We start from the raw sequence: 22,154 nt of genomic DNA on the forward strand, positions 1-22,154 counted from the left end.
AGTCCCGGTTCTACCTCGTAACTTGTCACTGCCGGTGGCGTCCATCAGAGGTCAGTACGGGGGCCAAGACTACTCAGCACTGTCATTTACAACCTGGACAACAGCACGGACTGCGCTCTCAATAAGTTTGAGGGTGATACGGAAATGGAGGGAAGGGGGAGAATACGCTGGAGGGCAGGGCTGCCATTCCCAGGGACCTGGACAGGCTGGAGGAAGGAGCCAACACAAACCTTGTGAAGGTCAACAGAGACAAACGCGAAGTCCTGCAGCTGGGATGGAATAACCTCACGCAGCGACACAGGCTGGGGGCCAACTGGCTATGTAGGAGCCTTGCAGAAAAGGACCCGGGGGTCCTGGTGGACAAGTTGAATGTGAGCCACTGCTGCAGGGGTGCACTGCTGAGAGCTAACTATATACTGGCAGGTATTGGCAAGAGCACAGCCAGCAGTTCAAGCGCTTATTCCCCTGTGTTTAACGCTTGTGAGGTCACATCTGGATACAGCATCCAGCTTCAGGGTCCCCACAATACAAGAGAGATGTCGACAAACTGGAGACAGTCCAGAGCCACTAAGATGGCTGAGGAACAGGGACAAGGAGAGGCAGAGGGGACTGGGTTTGCTTAGCCTGGAAAATGAGAAGACCAAGGAGGGATCTAATGGCAGCCTTCCACTATCTAAGGAGTCAGGGGGGCAGGGAGCCATGAAGAAGATGGAGCCAGACCTTCCTCAGAGGTGCACAGTAAAAAGCAAAAAGAGGGAATATTCAGTTCAGTGCAGCAAGGGGAATTCTGATTGGAAATAAGGAGAAAAGATTTCATGAAAAGTGATTAAGTACCGGAACAGGGGCCCAGAGACGCTGTGGCAATCTCCATCCTTGGAGAGTTCCAAAACTCCATAGGACAAGGCCCTGAGCACTCTGATCTAACTTGGAAGCTGGCCGTTCTTTGAGCAGGGGTAGGACTAACGACCTTCCGAGGTCCCTTATGCCAAGGAAGCCCTGGAGTACAACTCGATTCTTGCTCACCTGGCCTGCATCCAGCCTTTTGGCCAAAGGGGCTTCACCTCTCCATCTAGGAAGGTCTTCACATAATCCTCTAGAGACTGAGCCTTATTCTTGTCAAGGTCATAACCATCCAACTTAATCTTCACCAAGTGGCAAAGCAGCTCCCTGAAGAACAGGAAGATTTCAAATACAGTTACGCAGATTAACTTGCCCCCGTTGGAGGTCGTTCTGTTTATCCGGGGCTGGATAAATACGCTAAGACACGCCTGGCTCTGCATAACACCCTGCCGATAAAACCGACCCTGCGCCGCCTCCGCAAGAAAGAGGAAGGGAAAGGCACGTTCCTCGCTCCCTGTGTGCACGCACATCGATGCGCCAGGGGTTACCCCTTCCCATTTTAATAGCCCAAAACCCCAGAGGTAGCAAACCAGCGCCCGAATTACAGGCGTCGTTAACAACCGCAGAACGGAACCTCTCTGCAGACCTTCGTGCTGAGAGGCAATGAGAAGGCAGGAAGCAAAGCTGGCTTTGTTCTCAGTGAATCGGCCCTCTGCAGAGCAGCACCCCGATTTGTTACAGAGTAAGACGAAGACGACAGCAGGACTCATTCTCGTTTCACCCTTTGTCACCTGCCCTTCACCCAGCACTCTGTTCTTCGTCAGAGCCCTGGGTGCCAGGGCCAGCAACCCCCGTTAGCTTTAACTGCGTTCACAGCCACAACTCTGGTCCTGTGAAGAGTCTAGCCTGCAGGATTTCAGCAGTTCAGCTGAGCTCCTTCTCTTCTCAAAGATCTGTCCCGCTCTTTTGGCCTCTGCACAGAGGCTTCTTAGCACTTCTCTCAGAGTTGGCCTGTGCCCGAAATCAGCTTAGTTTTGCAATGTATATAAGGGTGAGATTTAATAAATGCAGCAGTGGCTTCCACAAATAGCACAGTCTGCCACCAACCTGCAAGCTGACTGTTACTACAGGTGATCAGCGCTGCTCTGAAAACAAGATGCAAATACTGAAATGCTTCACTTCCAACTGCATAGAATAAGACAAGTCACAGGTTCACTTAATATTTAAATTATGCAAACCTGATTTCATCATTCCATTGAAATTTCTTTCGCGGTCCCATGACGCGCTTCCCTCCCTTTTCTTCATCCTCATCATCATCAGAACAAACTCGATCTCGCTGCTCTTTATCCTTTTCCTCTTCCAGCATCCTAAAATGGAGACAGAGATAACGTGGAAGTCATTGTCCCGGAGATCCAAGGACAGGATTAAGTATCTCTGAACAAGACTGTTCAGAGCTCTCAATAGCCAATGATAACACAGGCATGGGAAGAGGGCCTAGATCTCTTGCTTTGGGTGAAAACTGAGCTAAGTGCTCATGGTTAAGAAATCTCCCAATATTGCATAATAAGAGACCACCGGACCAATCCGGCCTGACTGTTCTCAGACTGCCACATTCCTAAAGACACGCCCGCACAGAAGTGGAAGACTTCAGCCAAGTTCTGGTCCCAGCCATGCTGCTGTAGTTGGCATCGCCATAGATAGCACAAAGAGCGCACACAGATGAATGAGGCCAATTAATGCCCCTCAGCAATTTTTGACTACAGAACAAAAATAGGTGGTAAACTTCATGAGGGCAGCCTGCAGGTCACAGGGAGGCTGCTGAGAAGAGCTACAGATGCACAGCAAGCAAACAAGGAGCTTACTTGGCAAACTTGGCCTGAGTGTGGGCTTGGCATTCCTCCTGGTACTTGGCCATCTGCTCCGGCATGGCCCTGCCAATGGCTTCCTTCAGCTTCTGCAGAGGTTCCTTCAGTCGCCCGCCCTAGAGCACGGCACAGAACAGACTGAAGTTCCGCATGGCCTCTGCCAGCCCAGGCACCCAAATCCGGCAGGCCGACACCTCGCCAGTCCCGAACCCGCACCACCGTCTGCGGCGCCTGAACCGTGCTCCGTGGAGAACACCACCGCGTTAGAGTGATGACAACCGTGCGCTGCAGGTCCGGGGTAACACACGCGCGAGACAGGACTGTGCTGCCCGATTCACTCACCTGCTCGTAGAGATAAAGCTTACGGGCACGCTTGACCAGAGTGTCCTTACTGCACGGGAAGAAGGCAGCCAGGTGGGCGTACACCCCTGACCGGATCTGGCTGTTCAGCTCCCGGGTCTGCAGCTCGATGCTGAAGAAGAAGACAAACACAACGTTGACCAGGGATCTGGCAGGGGCTCTCTAAGCAACAGAAACGCAACTCTGATGCAACCTGGGGAGCTGGAGCAGGCAGAGAGGGACAAAGGACAAGCCAAACTACGTGACGGTTCTTTAGATTTTAGAATCAACAGACACGAGCCCTTTATCCCAAGCTAGGCCTTTTAATCGAGTCTCAGAGTATCTGGAAAAGGAAGAAAAGGATGTCAGCACTCTCATTTATTCTGCATTTCTTCCTGGCAGCTGAAGTGCAGGAGCGTCAGGCAATGAAACGAGATATACACGCTGCTTACGTCAGATACTATGGCAGTCTAACACAGGATATTATAGAATCAAACTTTATCCCTTGGGCTCAAACTTCCTTCCCAGTGAGCAGATTCGAGAGGTCAGTGTGCGCCATACCCATCTACACAGTTAGGTATAACTTAAGAGACTAGCTTTCCAAGCCACCGCTCAGTGTCAACAAGAAGTGTAAAAACCCCTAACTGATTCTACGGCAAAGTCATACAAACCACTTCGGAATGCGGTTTAAGTTATCAGTTTGAAAACAGATTAGGACTGTGTGTGCAGTCAGCACTGGAATGCTGAAAGGTGGTAATCACCACTTGAAAGGAGAGGGAAACAGACTCCCAAGCTTCCCTTCGGCAATTCCCTTCAAGTGCCTTGATAAACCTTAATGAAATTAAAACCTCTGCGTAAGTATTACGCTGCGATGATCACAAAGCTGTGCGCACTCATCAGCCTTCTCCAGGCACTTGAAGAAGAATGAAGCCATTATCAACAGCTGTCTGAAGCAACACTGGCATTCTGTAATTGGGGGACTCAAAAACACAGAGCAGTAATGGAGTTCCTCCAGTCTGCAAAGCAAACCAGTTGAACGCAGCAGCCTTATCCCAATTATAAAACATTCCATATAGCATCTAACTTAAATAGCAAAGAACACGCCTGACACCGCCGCCGGGGAGAGATTTACGGTTCTTGTAGCAAGCTACAATCACAGGCCCAGTGACCAAATTTACGTACGCAGGTATCAAGCATCATCTTGAGAACAGGAGGCCTGGATACATCCCTTCCAATCTTCTCCTACTTCAGTTATATGTCATATTTCAACTGAAAGCCATTTCTAGGAGACTTTCACGTTATCCCAGGCATGTGCTGCGTGGAGGACCTGTATAAGGACACCCCCGCAACTCCTGCTAAACTGGCTCCTGAAGTTACCAAAAATGCTCTGCCTGATATTCTCCCTCCCTGCTCTTCTCTCCCCGTGGCACTTACTCCAGTATGATGTTGTTGATATCCTGAGTGAAGAATCTCTGTTTGCCTTCTCCCTCTGCAGCTCTGGCAGCCTGGAAATTAGCAAATAACACAAGTCATCATCAGTTCACAGATCCAGACAGCCACAAGCAATCAAGCATTTTTTAAAATCACTTCACCGATACTCTAAAACAAGGCACGGTTTTATTCCACCAAACTCTACACCAGCTCCCTGCTGTAGATGGGCTAAAAGCTGCGACAATCGCCAGACAGAAGAGGGACTGCGTCCTCTCCTCTTACGCATCCTCACTCCAAGTCCAACCCTGCCACCTGACCGGGTAAGACCACGTCCTGCCCACAGACCTCCCCATCCTGGACTCTCCTGCGCAGACACACTGGAGTCACTACACTGGAGCGAAGATTCCTCCATTTAATGGGGCAAAGGAGATGGCTTGGTGGCCACTGGCTTCCTTGGCATACTTAGAATCATAGAATCATAGAATCGTTAAGGTTGGAAAAGACCCTTAAGATCATTGAGTCCAACCGTTAACCCAGCACTGCCAAGCCCACCACTAAACCATGTCCCTCAGCACCACATCTCCCCGGCTTTTAAATCCTCCCAGGGATGGGGACTCAGCCCCTGCCCTGGGCAGCCTGGGCCAGGGCCTGGCAGCCCTTTGGGGGAAGAAGTTTTTCCCAATACCCAACCCAAACCTGCCCTGGCGCAGCTTGAGGCCGTTCCCTCTCGTCCCATCGCTTGTTCCTGGGGAGAAGAGACCGACCCCCCCGGCTCCAGCCTCCTTTCAGGCCGTTGCAGAGAGCGATGAGGGCTCCCCTCAGCCTCCTCTTCTCCAGGCTGAGCCCCCCCAGCTCCCCCAGCCGCTCCTCCCCAGCCTTGGGCTCCAGCCCCTGCCCCAGCCTCGCTGCCCTGCTCTGGCCACGCTCCAGCCCCTCCATGGCCGCCTTGGGGTGAGGGGCCCAGCGCTGAGCACAGCATTCGAGGGGCGGCCTCACCAGCGCCCAGCGCAGGGGCACCATCACCTCCCTGCTCCTGCTGGCCACACCATTCCTGATACAGGCCAGGATGCCGTTGGCCCTCTTGGCCACCTGGGCACACTGCTGGCTCATGTTCAGCGGCTGTCGACCACCACCCCCAGGCCCTTTCCCGCCGGGCAGCTCCCAGCCGCTCCTCCCCACGCCTGCAGCGGTGCCTGGGGTTGCTGTGCCCCCAGTGCAGGACCCGGCCCTGAGCCTTGCTGACCCTCACCCAGTGCCTGGGCCCATCGACCCAGCCTGGCCAGGGCCCTCTGCAGAGCCTCCCTGCCCCCCAGCAGATCGACACTCCCACCCAGCTTGGTGTCCTCTGCAAACTGACTGAGGGTGCCCTCGATCCCCTCATCCAGACCATCAGTGAAGATGTTGAACAGGACCGGCCCCAACACTGAGCCCTGGGGAACAGCACTGGTGACCGGCCACCAACTGGATTTGACTCCATTCACCACCACTCCCTGGGCTCGGCCGTCCAGCCAGTTTTTAACCCAGCGCAGAGTGCACTTATCCAAGCCACTTCCCACGGGGAGAAGGGACAGTTCTAGGGCATGGTTTTAACTTCACGCTAGAGCCGTTAGATGGAGCAATACGAGCACAGAGCTTGTCCCTGGAACAGGGACGATCATCCTAGTCACGTTTAGCGAGGGTCAGGGATACTCATCATCAGGCTTTCTACACCAATCTGGACACTAAGCCAAGAAACCAACAGAAAGAGTAGCAGCCACAGGGGATATGTTGTTTCCAATCAACACCATGGAAGCTAAAAAAAAAAAAAAAAAAAAATCCTGTTCATCCTGTTCAGGAAGCTTCCTGAGCTATGACTGCAGCACACACAGCACCGTCCAAAAAAATCACACCCATGAAAAATACGTCCAGTGGGAAAATAATTCCAAGAGATGAAAGAAATAGTAGAAAATTGCCAAGAGCTTTCAGTCTCTTGTGAGCGGGGATGTAAACAGAGCTGGGATTCGCTACAAGGCACCACATCAAGTCAGCGATTCCTGGCATGGGAAAGGAGACCAGGAGAGAAGGGCACAATTTTGAAATCCCCTGATTTAACACTTCAAGGCTGAGGCTGGTAAGCGATTAATTTATGCCCAGAAGGTATACATTCCTCTCTGTCAGCAGCAGGTTATAGACAGCTGGTGGTATCAAAGGAGAAGGCTCAATGCTAAAGAGAATCCTCAACAGGAAAATTCTTTTAGGAAGGAGAGTTCAAGTCAAATCAGTTCAAGTACAAGAGGAAATGCCTGGAGGCTCCGTTTAACCCAGGAGCTGCTCCCACCTGCTGGGATGGAAGAGCCCTGGCTCTCAGACAGAGGCATGGCACCTCTTCATCCCCGCCTGCACCAGCGTACCTGACCCAGAGGCTCCAATTGGTTACATCTTGCATTTCTCCTCCTTGGTTCCTTTTCTTAACATACACGACAGCAACAAGAGAGATAGCAGCAAGAAAAATCTAACCAGGAGGATCTGCGGGTAGTCTGCTATTACACTATCATGCAGCGACATAACAATTAACTTGATACCATGGGAGCCTCCGTAATATTCTCCTTTAACTCAGGTATAGCTCAGAAACAGCTGTTTCAGTGTTTTCTGTTAACAGCCTGAATAGCAAATAGAAACATCCACAAAGAGCCCATTCTTTTTATCAGCTGTGGCAACACTTTCTTCAGTTCCTCCTTCTCTTCCATCTGCTCACCACCACTATACGCACTTAAAACTTCTCAGCAGAACACAGTTATCTTTAACAGCCGCTTATCTTCAGTAACAGGAGTTATTAAGGAGGAGATGCTTAAGTAACAGGGGCTCTAAATTGATGTGCCCCGGAAGGCAGGACACGCACCACCCTAGAGGTCTAAGAGCACTGTTTGCAACTTAAAATCAACGTTTAAAACAGCACTGGCAGCAGGAACAAAACATCTCGGCATTCGTGACAGCCCTCGCACCAGAGAAGGCTCACAGCAAGTCTGAAAGCGCACTTCTTCGACATGCCAGGAGAGGGATCCCTGACCAGCGCCCAGCGCTTTCCTGCTTCTCCGGAACAGCGCAGCAGTTCCCAAAGCGGGTCACATTTTGGAGCAGATGGGCGAGTCCCCCAGGAGCCCAGCTGCAGGAGGAGCTACCGGTGAAAAGACCTGGGATCACCCTTCTAATATAGTCCACTCCCTAACCAGTCCCCCAACACCGAGATGTCAGAGATGGGGAAAACCCAAATTGCCACGGACGCGGCTCCGATGCGGGAGATGCCAACTTGTACCCAGGCTTCAGTGAAGGCATCTGCCTGCGTATCACACAGGGAAGGGTTCTAGCAAATCCTCAGGCCCCATCTACAGGGGTGAGGATGAGAGGGAACGGCCTCAAGCTGCGCCAGGGCAGGTTTGGGTTGAGTATTAGGAAAAACTTCTTCCCCCAAAGGGCTGCCAGGCCCTGGCCCAGGCTGCCCAGGGCAGGGGCTGAGTCCCCATCCCTGGGGGGATTTAAAAGCCGGGGAGATGTGGTGCTGAGGGACATGGTTTAGTGGTGGCCTTGGCAGTGCTGGTTTAATGGTTGGACTCGATGATCTTAAGGGTCTTTTCCAACCTTAACGATCCCATGATTCTATGATTCTACAGGGCTTTTCATGCCTTCTCACGCTGCAGAACAGGTAATGCTTTCCAGCTGCACCCACTTATTGTACATACAGAGCACTGCACGCCACTTCACAGGCGCTGTCCTGACCATCACAGCGCATTAAAACTACTACAGTGGAATTTGTCCCCCGGCCTCGTTACTTCCCGTTTTAAGTTCATTCATGTTAAATTGACTTTGGAAATTACCTCTTGCATCAGGTCGATACTTTGCCAAGAGAGGCAAGGAAACCATACTGACAGGTGGCATACTGTTGCATTCAGTAGATAACAAGGCCAAGGACTTTGACCCTACCTGACATCCGGGCGTTCAAGAAAGTGACTTGGCCATAGAGAAAACTGGGTGGCACAAAGGCATGATCCGACGCGGCACTGCGAAACTCCCTGCTGGAGCGTGCTCTGTCTCTGGGTGAAGCTACCCAAACCCAGCAGAGCTGTCCCCTCTCCAGTAACCACACAATCCTACTGCCCCGCAACGAACCGCCATACCTGAGCCAGTTCTTTGATGCGTTTTTCCAAGGGGGCTGGCAGGCCTTCCGGGAGGGATGGCGGTTGCTTGAAATCCTGTTCCAAGCCCATCCCAATAGGATCGCTCCCATCCTCCATGTCAGGAAAGGGACTGCCGGCTGGGGATTCACTGAGGAGCCGCTCCAGGTCGAGGTCACTTAACGAGTCCATAGCCGTCGCTGCCTGAAGCAGGTCGTTATCGCTGGCGTGGCCGAAGAGCGAGAGCAAAGGGTCAGGCATCGCCTCCGCCTCCCTCGGGGCCGGCGGTTCTGCCGGTGAAGGAGTCGCCGCTTTCTGCTCTTCGTCTTTTTTCTTCTGAGCATCCTTCTCCTTCTGGAACTTCTTCAGCATCTCCTTGACACTAAGAGCGCCCGAGTACTTCTTCTTCTTCTTCTCCTTACTTGCATTTAACGCTGTGAAGCTGTAAACAAAGTAGGGAGGAGGAAAGGGAACTGAAGTGAATGCAAGACTGAGGGAAGAGACGAGGCTACCTTCATCCCAGTTCACTTCAGCCACGCGCACCAATCTCCTGGGAAGTCTTAGCCCCATAACCAATTACACCAGGAAAAATATTCTATTGCCTCTTAAGGTCTTAAGCTCCTGCTGCTTGTTCAGCTTGGAGAAGAGAAGGCTGTCCTTCCTTGCTGTGGAGAGGTGATGGAGCTTAAACCGTCTCCATCGTGTTATGCTCTTATTTAGCCCTGTGCATTACTCCAGCAAGGAAGATCTGGACATGCACAAACAACTCGTGCAGAGGAACTGAAGCAGGAAAGACTGAGAGTGACAGCACCTTGACGCTTTTTGCCTATTAACACCAAGACAGCAAATTCCTTTTCCTTCTCTTCAGGCTCCCCAGCACCTGTTCCCACCCTTAGTGCCTCCCTCAACAGAGCTCCGAGAAACACCAGCGCCGCAGCCAGCTGTGCCCCCTTTGCTCGGACAGCCCTGCTGCGGGGCTGTGCTCCCTCCCTCATCGTCAGCTGCCTTTTTTCTCCCACTCTGGAAGCAACGGGGCTTTACCTGCTGGTGTTTCTGCAGCACGCGCGCAAGCCGCCCCCCGCTGCTACAGGCTCTCCTGCAGCCTAACAAATGCCACCTGTAACCCTGAAGCAAGGTGTCCAGCCGCAAGCGTTCCCTCCCCCTCCTTACCCAGCTTTTGGAAACTTGGACTTTTTGGATTTCTTTTCCTTGTCGTAAGAATCATCTTTCTTCTTCTTCTTCATTTTTTCACCTCCATCTTTCAACTTCCTCTTCTGGAGAGGATTAAAACCAAGTCACAACCAAAGCGACTCCTGCAATGCTACCTGCACCCCCAGAGCCACTTTGGGCCCTCTCCCACGAATCTGCAAACAGCTCCTTCCCCACCGGACGCATGAACCCCAGCCCCACACAGGTACCACCATGGTTCTGGCACACACCGTCCTCAACGTTTCACAGCTTTTACACCGGAGACGATTCTACCGATAAAGGGGAAGGGATGCCGAGCGCTCCTGCTCTTTCCCCTTTCACCCGCCTCACTTTGGTATTATGAAAACGGGGCTGTCTCCAACAGACATTGCCACCGAAGAAGAGCACACCTCTAACAGAGGAAATAATCGAGAAAGCTGGCTTGCTGACCTTGGGACACTTCTTCTTCTTCTCCTTAACATAGTCATCTTCAGATTCAGACGCTTGCCGAAACTGCAGTGTTCCTGAGTTGATGTAAAACCCCCCATACTTCGTAGTAAGAGAAGCCGGAACAAGCTCATCGTACTGGAAATAAGAGAGAACAATCTCTTGGTACCGTAAGCTTTGTCACTTCATTCTGTAGCTGAGCTGCCTGGAGAACGGAGCGGGACTTGTGCTCCCCCAGGAAGAGCCGGGGCTGCGGACACGCCTGCTGACCAGCCACCTCCTGCCACGCGCTCGCCCCGGGCGCTCTCCTTCCCCAGCCCTGGCGCGCTCCTGCCTCGCGCCCCGGCCGCCTTCTCCCAGGGGCCACCTCAGCCCCCCGGCAGCCGCCCCCGACCACCCTCACTCCCGCCCCACTACTCACGGCTTCAGAGTTGTCGATGAAGGAGTCGGATTCGTCGTAGCCATACCCCATATCAATCAAGTCCTGAATACGGTCCTTTCTCCGCCTCTTGCCACCCTAAACAACAAAAGATTGACAGCGTCTTCGTCTTCCGTTTCCAACTACCACGGGGACGGCCCGATACAGGGCACTGACATTGGCTCCAGCTCAGAAGGGAGAACGAGATCTTTTTTTGCTCCTAGCAACAGCAGAACCAAACCAGCATTACCTCCCATCACACTGTAATCTCAGGATATGGCAAATCCAGTTTTAGGCCTTGTCAGACGGAATCAAAAACGGTGCAGCCAAACGAAACAGAAGGCTGACCTGCCAGACAGGCTGTCTTTGTGCCAGCAGACTTTATGTTGAATTGGGTCGGCACCCTTGAACATTTCTGCCAGATTGTTCTTCCATAACTGCTATGCAGTCAGTACAAACGCGCTACTACACGCATCAAACATACACGTGGCGCATTAGGGTGACTCATAGGTCAAATTCACATCACAAGGCAAAGCAACTCGCCATCCAAAAGCACCCGTTGTAAAACACAACGGAGTTTTATTGCCGTCTACAGCAGTAAAGCGAGAGGAAGACCAGAAAGGAAACGAGTAAGACACATCCGCGCCTCTCCTGCTACCCAGCGCAGTACTGTCCTAAGGGCAGCACTCACCAGGGCACCGTACTTAGAGACTTAACAGACTACATCGTGCCACAGCTACAAGGCCTAGAAATTAATTTTTGCTTAAGAAAATTAAATTTTACAAGTTACATCAAGATCACGACATTTGCCACTACAAGTGAGAACGTCATTCACTTTAATCCGACTGTCATCTGATTTAAGAACGTGTCTGAACTAGTTTCGTGGACCACAGCCCCGAGACAGGAAAGGAACACAGAAAACAGAACCTTCCAGCCAAGATAAAGGACTGTGGGAGAACAGGAACATAAGAGCCAGCAACCATTACTAAAATATTACTGCTTGAGAGCTGAACAGCATTGCCCATTCTAAGGGATAGCGTAATAGAAAGAAGAAAAACATACATATTTTTCTTCAAACTTCCTAGCAAGAGCCTCCACTTTATGCCTTTCCTTTTCGTCATCATTAAAGGGATCAGCAGCATCTTTCTTCTGTAGAAAGAAAAGAGACAAAAGCATCAGAATCCCTGCTGTCATGCGGCCACCAAAACCCCGTGCATTGAACCCATCACGATCAGGACATCCAGGCAGAAGCTCAGGCAAATCGACCTTTGGCACAGTATTTAGTACAGTGCTGTTCAATATCTTCATCAGTGACACAGACAGCGGGATCGAGTGCACCCTCAGCAGGTTTGCAGATGGCACCAAGCTGAGCGGTGCATGGACACGCCTGAGGGACGGGATGGCATCCAGAGGGACCTGGACGGGCTGCAGAGGTGGGACTGTGTGAACCTCATGGGGTTCAACGAGGCCAAGGGCAGGGTCCTGCACCTGGGTGGGGGCAACCCCTGGTATCAGCACAGGCTGGGGGATGGAGGGGTGGAGAGCAGCCCTGCCGAGAAGGCCTTGGGGGTGCTGGGGGATGAAAAGCTGGCCATGGGCCGGCCATGTGCTCTGGCAGCCCAGAAAGCCAAGCGTCTCCTGGGCTGCATCCCCCGCAGCGTGGGCAGCGGGGCGAGGGAGGGGATTCTGCCCCTCTGCTCCGCTCGGGGGAGACCCCCCTGGAGCCCCGCGTCCAGCTCGGGGGTCCTCAGCACGGGAAGGACATGGAGCTGTTGGAGCGGGGCCAGGGGAGGCCACCGAAATGCTCCGAGGGTGGCCCAGCTCTGCTGGGAGGACAGGCTGAGAGCTGGGGGGGTTCAGCCTGGAGAGGAGGAGGCTGCGGGGAGACCTCACTGCGGCCTTGCCGTGCTGAAAGGGGGCCGACAAGAAAGGGGGGGACAGGCTTTTTAGCAGGGCCTGCTGCGACAGGACAAGGGGGGATGGTTTTAAGCTGAAAGAGGGGAGATTCAGACTGGATATAAGGAAGAAATTGTTTACGCCGAGGGTGGTGAGACAGTGGCAGGGGTTGCCCAGAGCGGTGGGAGATGCCCCATCCCTGGAAACCTTCAAGGCCCGGCTGGACGGGGCTCTGAGCACCCTGATGTGGTTGAAGCTGTCCCTGCCCATGGCAGGGGGATGGACGGGATGGCCTGGAAAGGGCCCTGCCAGCCCAAAGCATCCTGTGGTTCTGAGAGTGTCTCTGGGGTTTGGGTGCTCTCTCAGGTCCTCCTGTACCTGTCTCTGCTTCTCCCGACTCTCAAAACAAAAAAACCCCAGCACGAACCGCCAACTGACTGCTAAACAGTTCTGAAGAGCAACAGTAAAAACGAGTAGAACCCAATCAACTTTCTTTTCATAGAAAAACACCCAGAAGACAAAGTGCAGATGCTCCCCAGGTCTGCGTGCCGCCGTATCCTGAGAAACGGCTTTCAGCAGGCAAACAGAACGGTCAGGCAGCGCCTGGGAGCACCACACTCACCGCGCAGGAAGAGGCGCCACGGACTGCCGTGGAAATATTCACGTGCAGTAGAGCAGGGCCCCCAAAAAGCTACAGCCACAGATCGCAGAAGCAAGCCAGGTACCAAAAAAATCACTTTCCATCAAGCAATTCCAAGCTAAATGAGCGTTGTTCCCCACAGCCCACGCAGACACTTACCTTGTCTCCTGAAGAACCCCCTTTTACTTTGCCTCGACAGCTCTTCAGAAGATCTGGGTAGAAAAATTCTGGACAACGTTTGTGATCCGGCTCGAAGAGAGTGAGCGTGATTCGAACAGCCGTTGCCGCCGGTTCAGAGTCCTGGGGCTGCTCTCCATCCTCTTTCCGAGACCTCTTTAAGAAGCTGCTGCTCAGCGGGCCGTGGAGAGTGGTGAACGAAACCCTGTGGGGCTCCGTCATGGCTATGGCCAAGTCTTACCAGTCCTCATGGCACAGTTCCGGCCGCATCAGGAAAGGGCTGCAGAGACGTGGGTTTCACCGGCCGGTTAAGGAACGCTGAGGACGTTGGAAGTGGAACAAGTCGTTTGATTTTGAAGTTTGGTTGGGAAATGGCAAACACCCGTGCTGCTCGCGCTTGCTACGATCACGAAAGAGAAAGAAAGGGGGAGAGTGGTCAGGCCCCGCACCAGAACCCCCTCCAACCTGGCAGCCCCCCGCACTGCACCTCCTGCCCGCCCCCAGCCTCCGCCTTAACACCGCACCGCTCCGTGGGCAACGGCGGGCGGAAACGCAGTTACCCAGGAACCCAACCGACCCCACCGGCCTCGCCCCGGCAGCCCCGGGCTGCACCACCCCGGGCCGGGGCTCCGCTCCGGCCGGCAGCTCCCCCGCTGCACGGAGGCCCGGACACCCCCGTGTCCGGGAAGGGCGACCCCGTCCCCGGCGCCCGCGGGGGGCTGAGGGGCGGCCCGGGCGCTGAGGAGAGACCGAGGCCGGCCGCGCTGAGGGGAAGGGGGGCCCTGGGGCTGAGGAGAGACCGAGGCCAGCCATGCTGAGGGGAGCGGGCCGCGGGGCTGAGGGGGGAACCGGGGCCCTGGTGCCGAGGGGGGGGAGCGCGGGAGGCCGCTGGCCGGGCGGAGGCGGCGGCGGAGCGGCGGAGCCCCGGGCCGGGCGGGGCAGGGCCGGGCCGCCCCGCACTCACCACCGCCGCCGCTGCGGGACGCGGCCGCCGCCGCCGACTGACTCCCGGGCCGACTCCGAGCCCCGCTCCTGCATCACGTGCAGGGGGCGCTGCCCTCGCGCTGAAGCCGCGCGCCCCGCACCCAATCAACGCCGCCGGCCGCGGTCACGCCTCGGAGGAACGGCGCCCTGACGGCCGGCCCGGCCCACGTGACGAGGGCGGACCTATCCCCGCTGCCGGTGCCGCCCCGTCCCGGCAGCCCTCGCGCGGCGGCGGGAGGGGAAGATGGCGGCGGCCGGGCCGCGCCTCGGGAGAGCGGCGGAGGCTCGGGGCGGGCCGCGGCGGGCGCTGGGGCTCCGTGCCCGGCACCGCCGTCCCTCGGGGCGCTGTGGAGAGGAGGCGGGAGCGGGGCGGGGGGCTGCGGGCCGGCACCGGAGGTTGAGGGGCGGCAGCGGCGGCTGTTTCGGGGCTCTCGGGGCGGCTGCCCGCGTCCCCGTCACTGACAGAGCACCGCTCGGTGGGGCCTGGTAAAAATCAGGTAGAGCCTGGTTTTTCAGGTAACAAAATCAGGTCAAAATCGGGTCAAGCCTGATTTTTCGGTTAATAAATCAGGTAAAAATCAGGTAAAGCCTGGTTTTTCAGGTAAAAAAATCATGTAAAAATCGGGTAAAGCCTGATTTTTCCAGGTAACAAATCAGGTGAAGCCTGATTTTTCAGGTAAAACATCAGATAAAAGTCAGGTAAAGCCTGATTTTTCTGGTAAAACATCAGGTAAAGCCTGGAGCCTGGTAAAAATCAGTGAGATGAACACTCCTGTTGCCAGGAGGCTGTGCTCGTCCTGCCCCTGCTGGGCCCGGGAGCGTTTAGACAAGCTCGGGTTTATTTGATAGAGTTAAATATAAATTAAGGAACGTGCGTAACGAGAGGTAAGGGGCAGCAGAATGGGGAAGCGGCAGAAGTTGTGAATAGGCTGTAAGTGCTGGGAGCCCTGGGCGGGAGGATTGTGACGGGGGGGTGAGGAACTCCCAGCCGACCCTGAACTCGTTGGGACCGGCTGCTCCGGCGGATGTGCCTAAGTCTGGGCGGCGATGGGATCCATCCCAGGTACAGAAAGATCCATCCCGGGTACGGAAAGAGCTGGCCGCTGTCACCGCGGGGCCTCTCTCCGTTATTTCTCAGCGGTGTGGAGAGGTCCCAGTCACCTGGAAGCTGGCGAACGTTGTCCCGGTTTCCGAGCAGGGTGGGAAGGCAGGCCCTGGTAGTTACAGGCCTGTCAGTCTCACTTCTGCGCGGGTAAAATTACGGAGAAGGTTGTTCTGGGAGTCACTGAAAAACACTCGAGAGAGAACACAGTCACTGGCCGTAGCCAGCACGGGTTCACGAGGGGAAAGTCCCGCTTAACCCGCTTAATTTCCAGTTGTGACGAGGTTGGCCGTCCAGCTGACGAGGGAAGCCGGTAGATGTTGTGGTTTGGGGTGTTGGCAAAGCTTTTGATGCTCTCCATCACGGTAGCCTAGACAAACGGTCCGGCACGCTGCTGGACGGGTCCGTCGTGCGCTGGGCGAGCGATTGGCTGAGGGGTCGGGCTCCAAGGGTTGTAGTCGGCGGGGTGACGTCAGGCTGGCGGCCAGCCACCAGTGGCGTTCCCCAGGGCTCGATTTGAAGGCCGCTGTGCTCTTTGATGTCTTCATAAGCGATCTGGACGCAGGAATCGAATGTACTTTCAGTAAATTTGCTGATGATACCGAACAGGAGGAGGAGCGGGCTCCCTCGAGGGCAGAGGCCTTGCAGAGAGATCTAGAGAGGCCAGCGCGGGGCCGGCACTAGCCACAGGACACGGAACAAGAGCAAGGGCCGGATTCTCCGCCTGGGATGGGGCAATCCTGGTTACACGCACACACTGGGGGACGAGAGGCTGGAGAGCAGCCCCGCGGAAAGAGATCTGGGGGATGGCAAGCGGAATGGGAGTCAGCGGTGCCCTGGTAGCCAAAAGGGCCACCCGTGTGCTGGGGCACATTGAGGACAGCAGCGCTAGCCGGTCGAGGGAGGCGATCGTCCCGCTTGGCACCACGCTGGGGCCCCACCTCGAGCGCTGGGCGCGGGTTTGGGCGCCGCGATACAAGGAGGGCGTCGAGGCGCGGGAGCGTCCAGGGGAGGGCGACCGAGGTGGTGAAGGGGCTTGGGGACACAACTCAGGAGCGGCGGCTGAGGCCACTTGGCTCGGGGACTTGATGGTCCTCCCCGGTCCCTCCCAACTTGAGATGTTCTGCGGTTCTGCTGGCCCACAGAAAGAGGAATTTCCACCGAGCAAAACCGTGAAGCACCTGCGCTCTGCGAAGAGAATCTGGCAATAAGGAGAAGGAGCTAAAAGAGAAGGAAGTATCTGTTTTATTAACAAAATTAACGACTGTGCCCTGGAAGAGGAGCTAACGGACCGATAAAAGGGAACATCCTGGCGCCAAAGCGATTGGTGAAGAAGCGTGAAGTGGGATAAAACTGCAGTAACCGGGTGAGAGGGAAACGCGGCGAGGGGAGATCGCCACCACCGACTCGATTCGGGGCTGGAAAGACTTGCACCCCCCGCAAAAGGAGCACGTGGGCTAATTTGCGTAGCAAAACTTAAATTAAATTTAAATAGAGTAAACCAACAGTGCATGAAATGTGAAGGAAATAAAATCCCTCTGCTCCGTGCTAATTGGCGTCCGTGCACCGGGCAAACGACCCCGCTTTGGGAGAACAGTTTGGGCTTTGCTTGGAGATTGGTGATGCGGGAAGGAACGGGCTGGGGCTCGGCGGGGAAGAAATGCCCCTGGTGCAAAGCCTTCCCGGAGCCTTTGCGGGTCTGAAACAGGAGCAGGGGAAGAGGCAGCGGCCGGAGCTTTGTGTTCCCAGCGACCGTGCTGGGAGGACACCCACGGAGAGGATGGCAAGAAGCCGTTTCCCCTCCTATTTACGTCCACCCTCTCCCACTTTCTGACACCCTTTGCGCTTGGCCAACGGCACCAACTCGGATCTAAATCACCCGCAGCCGCGCTGCTGGCCGGAGGAAAAGCCTGTGGGGGTGCGCTCCCCCGCCCCAACCCCCTCCCGCGGCTCTGCGTGGGGGCTCGCCGCCGGCGCTGCCGCGATGGCTGCCCTCGGCTCAGGCTGGGTTCGGGGCAGACGGGGAACACGACGACAACCGAGGGCTAATTTATGGCAACGCGCCCGATAGCCTGCAGAAAGTGAAAATTTGCCAGCGAGCAAAACTACAGCTGTGCTCTGGGAAAGCGATCTCGGAGGGAGCTACAGGAGTATTTGTTGCATTAACGAACGGTGGAAAACTAAGGGCTAGACCCTTGGAGAAGAGCTACCGGGCTGATAAAAGGGAACATCTTGGCACCAAAGCCTGGAGGGTGGCCAGAGAAACATGAAGTTGGAGAAAACTGCAGAAACTGGGTGAAGGGTAAAGGTGGCGAGGGGCGATCGTGACCACCGACTCAATTCCGGACCGAAAAGACTTGTACCCCCTACCTGAAAGGAGCATGCGGGCTAATTTGCATAGCAAATTTTAAATTGAATTTCAATAGCGTAAACCAATAGTGTACGACATGTGAATCGCTAACCAATAAGTGTAAAATTAGGCGGGACTATACTAATCGTGTAGGAAAATAAATACGCTGTAGTGTTGTACGGAGGTGCGCTAGCTTTGCGGATTTACCACCCCGCACCCATCTCTGCGCAGACGTGAAATAAAATCCCTCTGCTCCGTGCGTGAAGGCGTCTGCGCACCGGGTGAACGACCCCGCTTTCAGGACAACGCGCCCACCTGCCCGCAGGGCTGGTCCGGCCCGATTCAAGCCAGATTTGGGGAAAAAACAGCACCTGCGGTCGGTATGCAGACATGACGACGAGTCGATCGTCTTCCCCTGTAAACAGCGAGCAGCCCAAGAGCCCGGTGCGCTCCTGCACGGCAGCAGGCTGCACGCCGGGATCTCCCCGTGAGCAGGGACGCCTCTCCGGGTTCCTCCTCGAGGCTGAGAGATTCCCTGCCGCAACAGATCCTCGGTGAGCGACTAACAGCATGCTAAACTTTGAAATCTTAGCTAGGCGATGTAAAGGATTGATTGCGCACCTATAACCCCTTAGACATAAACCGCTGACCAACTCTGAGGCTAAGTCTGGATCCAGCCGCACCGAGGCTCCTCTCCGAGAGGTTTAGAAAGCCGGGGGGGCCTCTCTGAGCCCCGCGACTCAACGGGAGGGCTCCCGACAGCCTTGTCTGAGCCCGTCCCCTGCGCAGTGAATCATAGAATCACGGAATCGTTAAGGTTGCAAAGGGCCTCTGAGATCATCGAGCCCAACCGCTACCCTAACTGCCAGGCCACCTCTAAACCCTGTCCCTAAGCACCACATCCACACAGTTTGAACACTTCCAGGGACTGTGATTGCACCCCTGCCCTGGGCAGCCTGGGCCAGGGCCTGACCGCTCTCTCCGGGAAGAAGTTTTTCCTAATACCCAACCCAAACCTGCCCTGGCGCAGCTTGAGGCCGTTCCCTCTCGTCCCATCGCTTGTTCCTGGGGAGAAGAGACCGACCCCCCCGGCTCCAGCCTCCTTTCAGGCCGTTGCAGAGAGCGATGAGGGCTCCCCTCAGCCTCCTCTTCTCCAGGCTGAGCCCCCCCAGCTCCCCCAGCCGCTCCTCCCCAGCCTTGGGCTCCAGCCCCTGCCCCAGCCTCGCTGCCCTGCTCTGGCCACGCTCCAGCCCCTCCATGGCCGCCTTGGGGTGAGGGGCCCAGCGCTGAGCACAGCATTCGAGGGGCGGCCTCACCAGTGCCCAGCGCAGGGGCACCATCACCTCCCTGCTCCTGCTGGCCACACCATTCCTGATACAAGCCAGGATGCCACTGGCCCTCTTGGCCACCTGGGCACACTGCTGGCTCATGTTCAGCCGCTGTCGACCACCACCCCCAGGTCCTTTCCCGCCGGGCAGCTCCCAGCCGCTCCTCCCCACGCCTGCAGCGGTGCCTGGGGTTGTTGTGCCCCAAGTGCAGGACCCAGAATAAATAACCCAGGGCATCCGGCCATTGAATGTCATTAAACCACTGTTGCATTTACTGTCAAACTTTGTTACCAATAAACACATTGCTGCTTCTCTCTTACGAGTGAAGTGCATCGCTCCCTCCGCAACAAAGCCCCGGAGCAGCAGCCACGGGCTGAGCGCGGGCCCTGCCGAAAGCCATCAGAAACCGCGGGGCCGGTAATGGTGCCAGCACCCAGTCCTGCGGGGCGGCAGACCCCGCGCAGCTCTGCTGCCAGGCTGCGCGGGCGCGTGGTGCTGCAGCAGCAGTCTGCCTCCGCTGCAGCTCCGTCCCCGCCGGCCTGGTGTTTCAGCGAGAAGCACAAGAACCCTCCGCGGGGCGGGGGCCAGGCAATCTCCGCTGCCGTTACCTCCTTGAGCTCTGACAAACAGGCGCTGCATTTGAAACCTCCCCTCTGGGCTGGCAGCTGGGCTAGCGTGGCTATTTCGGACAAGTGCCTTCGCGTTCCTGCCTTCAAGGGCCGTCAGGGCAACGAAAGACAGTTTCTGCTTTTATTATTACAGTTTAATACAGTCTTTGATACAGGAGAAGCTGTTTTGCATGTTGGCTCCTGCTACTAAAGTCATCGGGGGCTCGAGAGAGATCACCAACAGCTCAACTCGTGTAAGCAGCTGCTCTTTCACCACAGCGACGCAGATGCACCCCTAGGAGCCCGTTTCCCTACGCGCTGCGGCTCGATCGCGCCCCACCGCGCGACAAGTTCATCGCAGAGACCAGACCAACGCGCAGCAGTCAGGAGGAGGGGACCAATAAGTGTAAAATTAGGTGGTCTTTGATTTTGCCTTTTGAGGACTCAAGTCCGTTACGTGACTGGAGTCCAGCACACCTTGAAACTGCGAGGCCACCTTAAATGTTGTCTCTGCGGACAGTCTGCAGAGAAGAGGGATGCTTCGGGAAGAGGCTATCCAAGCCATCGCAAATTCAGGAGATAAAGCACAGACACTGGGCTGCAGTTTACCCGTTTCACAGAGCTGGGACCTCTGCAAGCCCACACGTCCTTTCAATGCCTCTCAAACAAATGTACCCTTCTTCCTGCTCGCTTCACACCTTGCTCTTCCACTTCCAGGCTGCGTTGCCACCCGCTCCCAGCCCCGCTGCCCGCAGGCTGCTGCGGCTGCCCTGCCTCTTACCGATGCACTTGCGGTTTTTGAAGAACGTGAGCGTCCCGTGCCACGTGTCCCAATGCACCCCGATGATGGAGCCTTGGCCAAACCTCGACGAGAAGTTCGTTTTGTCTCCCTTGTGATGCAGTAGTCCTTAAAACAACAAAAATGGCATTCGGTGGAAAGCCTGCGCTCCACGAATTCATCCCAGCTCCCGCGCTGTGAGTTCCCACTGCAACAGCCTCGCTCAGCGCCTAAAAAATCCCTCCATTGCCTGATCCCTGCCCTCCCACCCCAGAGCGGGCAATGAAAAGGGGAACTTCATCTGCCAGTTCCCTCAGGACCCTTGGATGCATCGCACCAGGTCCCACGGACTTGTGCACGTTCAGGCTCCTTAGTCTCAAACCTGACCTTCTCCTACGGTGGGCACTGCTTCGCTCTCCCGGTCCCCGTTCAAAGAACACGGGACGTTTCTGCCTGCCCGCAAGCGACCCTGCCCCACGTACCATGTCTGTGCCGTACACCGGGGAGGTCATCTTGATCTCCCAGAAGTGCTGCCCGTCCACCAGCTCTTTGTTCCCCCGGATGGCGGCAGTGCCGCAGCTGTACTCCATGTGGAAGTTCACCTTGCGGTTGTCGCAGGTCAGCAGCGTGGCCGTCGACTTATTCAGGTCGTCCCACACCCAGTCGAAATCTGTTCAGGAAGCACAGAGGGGACAAGGATGGGCAAAGGCCCTCAGGGAGCGAGCCCCGAGCCAAAGCAGAGCCGGATGCTTCTTCTGAAGGGCTGTTGGGGGGTTATTTATTTATTTTTTTAACCACTTAAGAGGGTAAATCCTAAGCTGTGCACATTGGAGTTGTTTGAGGCCTGAGCTATTCTGCAGCGTCCCACCAGGGGTGGTTCTATGCTCTGAAGCCGAAGCTGTCAGCATTAACCAGTTCCCATCTTAGCTAACACGAGCCACAGAGACTCTGTGGCAATCTCCAATCTCCATCCTTGGAGATTTCCAAAAGTCCATCGGACAAGGCCCTGAGCACTCTGATCTAACGTGGAAGCTGGCCGTTCTTTGAGCAGGGGAAGGACTAACTACTTAAAACTGACCCTGCGCCGCCTCCACAAGAAAGAGGAAGGGAAAGGCACGTTCCTCGCTCCCTGTGTGCACGCACATCGATGCGCCAGGGGTTACCCCTTCCCATTTTAATAGCCCAAAACCCCAGAGGTAGCAAACCAGCGCCCGAATTACAGGCGTCGTTAACAACCGCAGAACGGAACCTCTCTGCAGACCTTCGTGCTGAGAGGCAATGAGAAGGCAGGAAGCAAAGCTGGCTTTGTTCTCAGTGAATCGGCCCTCTGCAGAGCAGCACCCCGATTTGTTACAGAGTAAGACGAAGACGACAGCAGGACTCATTCTCGTTTCACCCTTTGTCACCTGCCCTTCACCCAGCACTCTGTTCTTCGTCAGAGCCCTTGGGTGCCAGGGCCAGCAACCCCCGTTAGCTTTAACTGCTTTCACAGCCACAACTCTGGTCCTGTGAAGAGTCTAGCCTGCAGGATTTCAGCAGTTCAGCTGAGCTCCTTCTCTTCCCTCTCTTTTGGCCTCTGCACTTCTTAGCACTTCTCTCAGAGCGGGCCTGTGCT

General features: G+C 55.5%; 1 protein-coding gene across 9 annotated transcripts in view; it reads right to left on the reverse strand.

Moving 5' to 3' along the window:
- Positions 1 to 21,525, reverse strand: part of UBN1 (ubinuclein 1) — a 33,457-nt gene extending 11,932 nt beyond the window's left edge. For 4 of the 9 annotated variants that reach the window (XR_015699341.1, XR_015699342.1, XM_087734809.1 and 1 more), the window contains exons 1-13: positions 21,022 to 21,523; positions 20,543 to 20,668; positions 13,372 to 13,789; positions 11,739 to 11,825; positions 10,680 to 10,775; positions 10,262 to 10,396; positions 9,794 to 9,897; positions 8,627 to 9,065; positions 4,479 to 4,549; positions 3,048 to 3,177; positions 2,703 to 2,821; positions 2,079 to 2,207; positions 1,024 to 1,167 (exon numbers count right to left, since the gene is read on the reverse strand). Coding sequence is in view for 7 of the 9 variants with exons in the window: in XM_087734809.1 (XP_087590935.1) it covers positions 1,024 to 1,167; positions 2,079 to 2,207; positions 2,703 to 2,821; positions 3,048 to 3,177; positions 4,479 to 4,549; positions 8,627 to 9,065; positions 9,794 to 9,897; positions 10,262 to 10,396; positions 10,680 to 10,775; positions 11,739 to 11,825; positions 13,372 to 13,611 (1,694 nt within the window). In the remaining 2 variants the exon portion in view is untranslated. Of the gene's footprint in view, positions 1 to 1,023; positions 1,168 to 2,078; positions 2,208 to 2,702; positions 2,822 to 3,047; positions 3,178 to 4,478; positions 4,550 to 8,626; positions 9,066 to 9,793; positions 9,898 to 10,261; positions 10,397 to 10,679; positions 10,776 to 11,738; positions 11,826 to 13,371; positions 13,790 to 14,353; positions 14,513 to 20,542; positions 20,669 to 21,021 lie in introns of those variants that run through there. The other 5 variants (XM_087734808.1, XM_087734810.1, XM_087734811.1 and 2 more) reach the window with 5 other exon arrangements.
- Between the last annotated feature and the right edge of the window lie 629 nt (positions 21,526 to 22,154).

Source organism: Nipponia nippon, unplaced genomic scaffold (assembly GCF_047370975.1).
Source record: "Nipponia nippon isolate SJK-2023a ecotype South Korea unplaced genomic scaffold, ASM4737097v1 scaffold_5, whole genome shotgun sequence".
NCBI lineage: Eukaryota > Metazoa > Chordata > Aves > Pelecaniformes > Threskiornithidae > Nipponia > Nipponia nippon.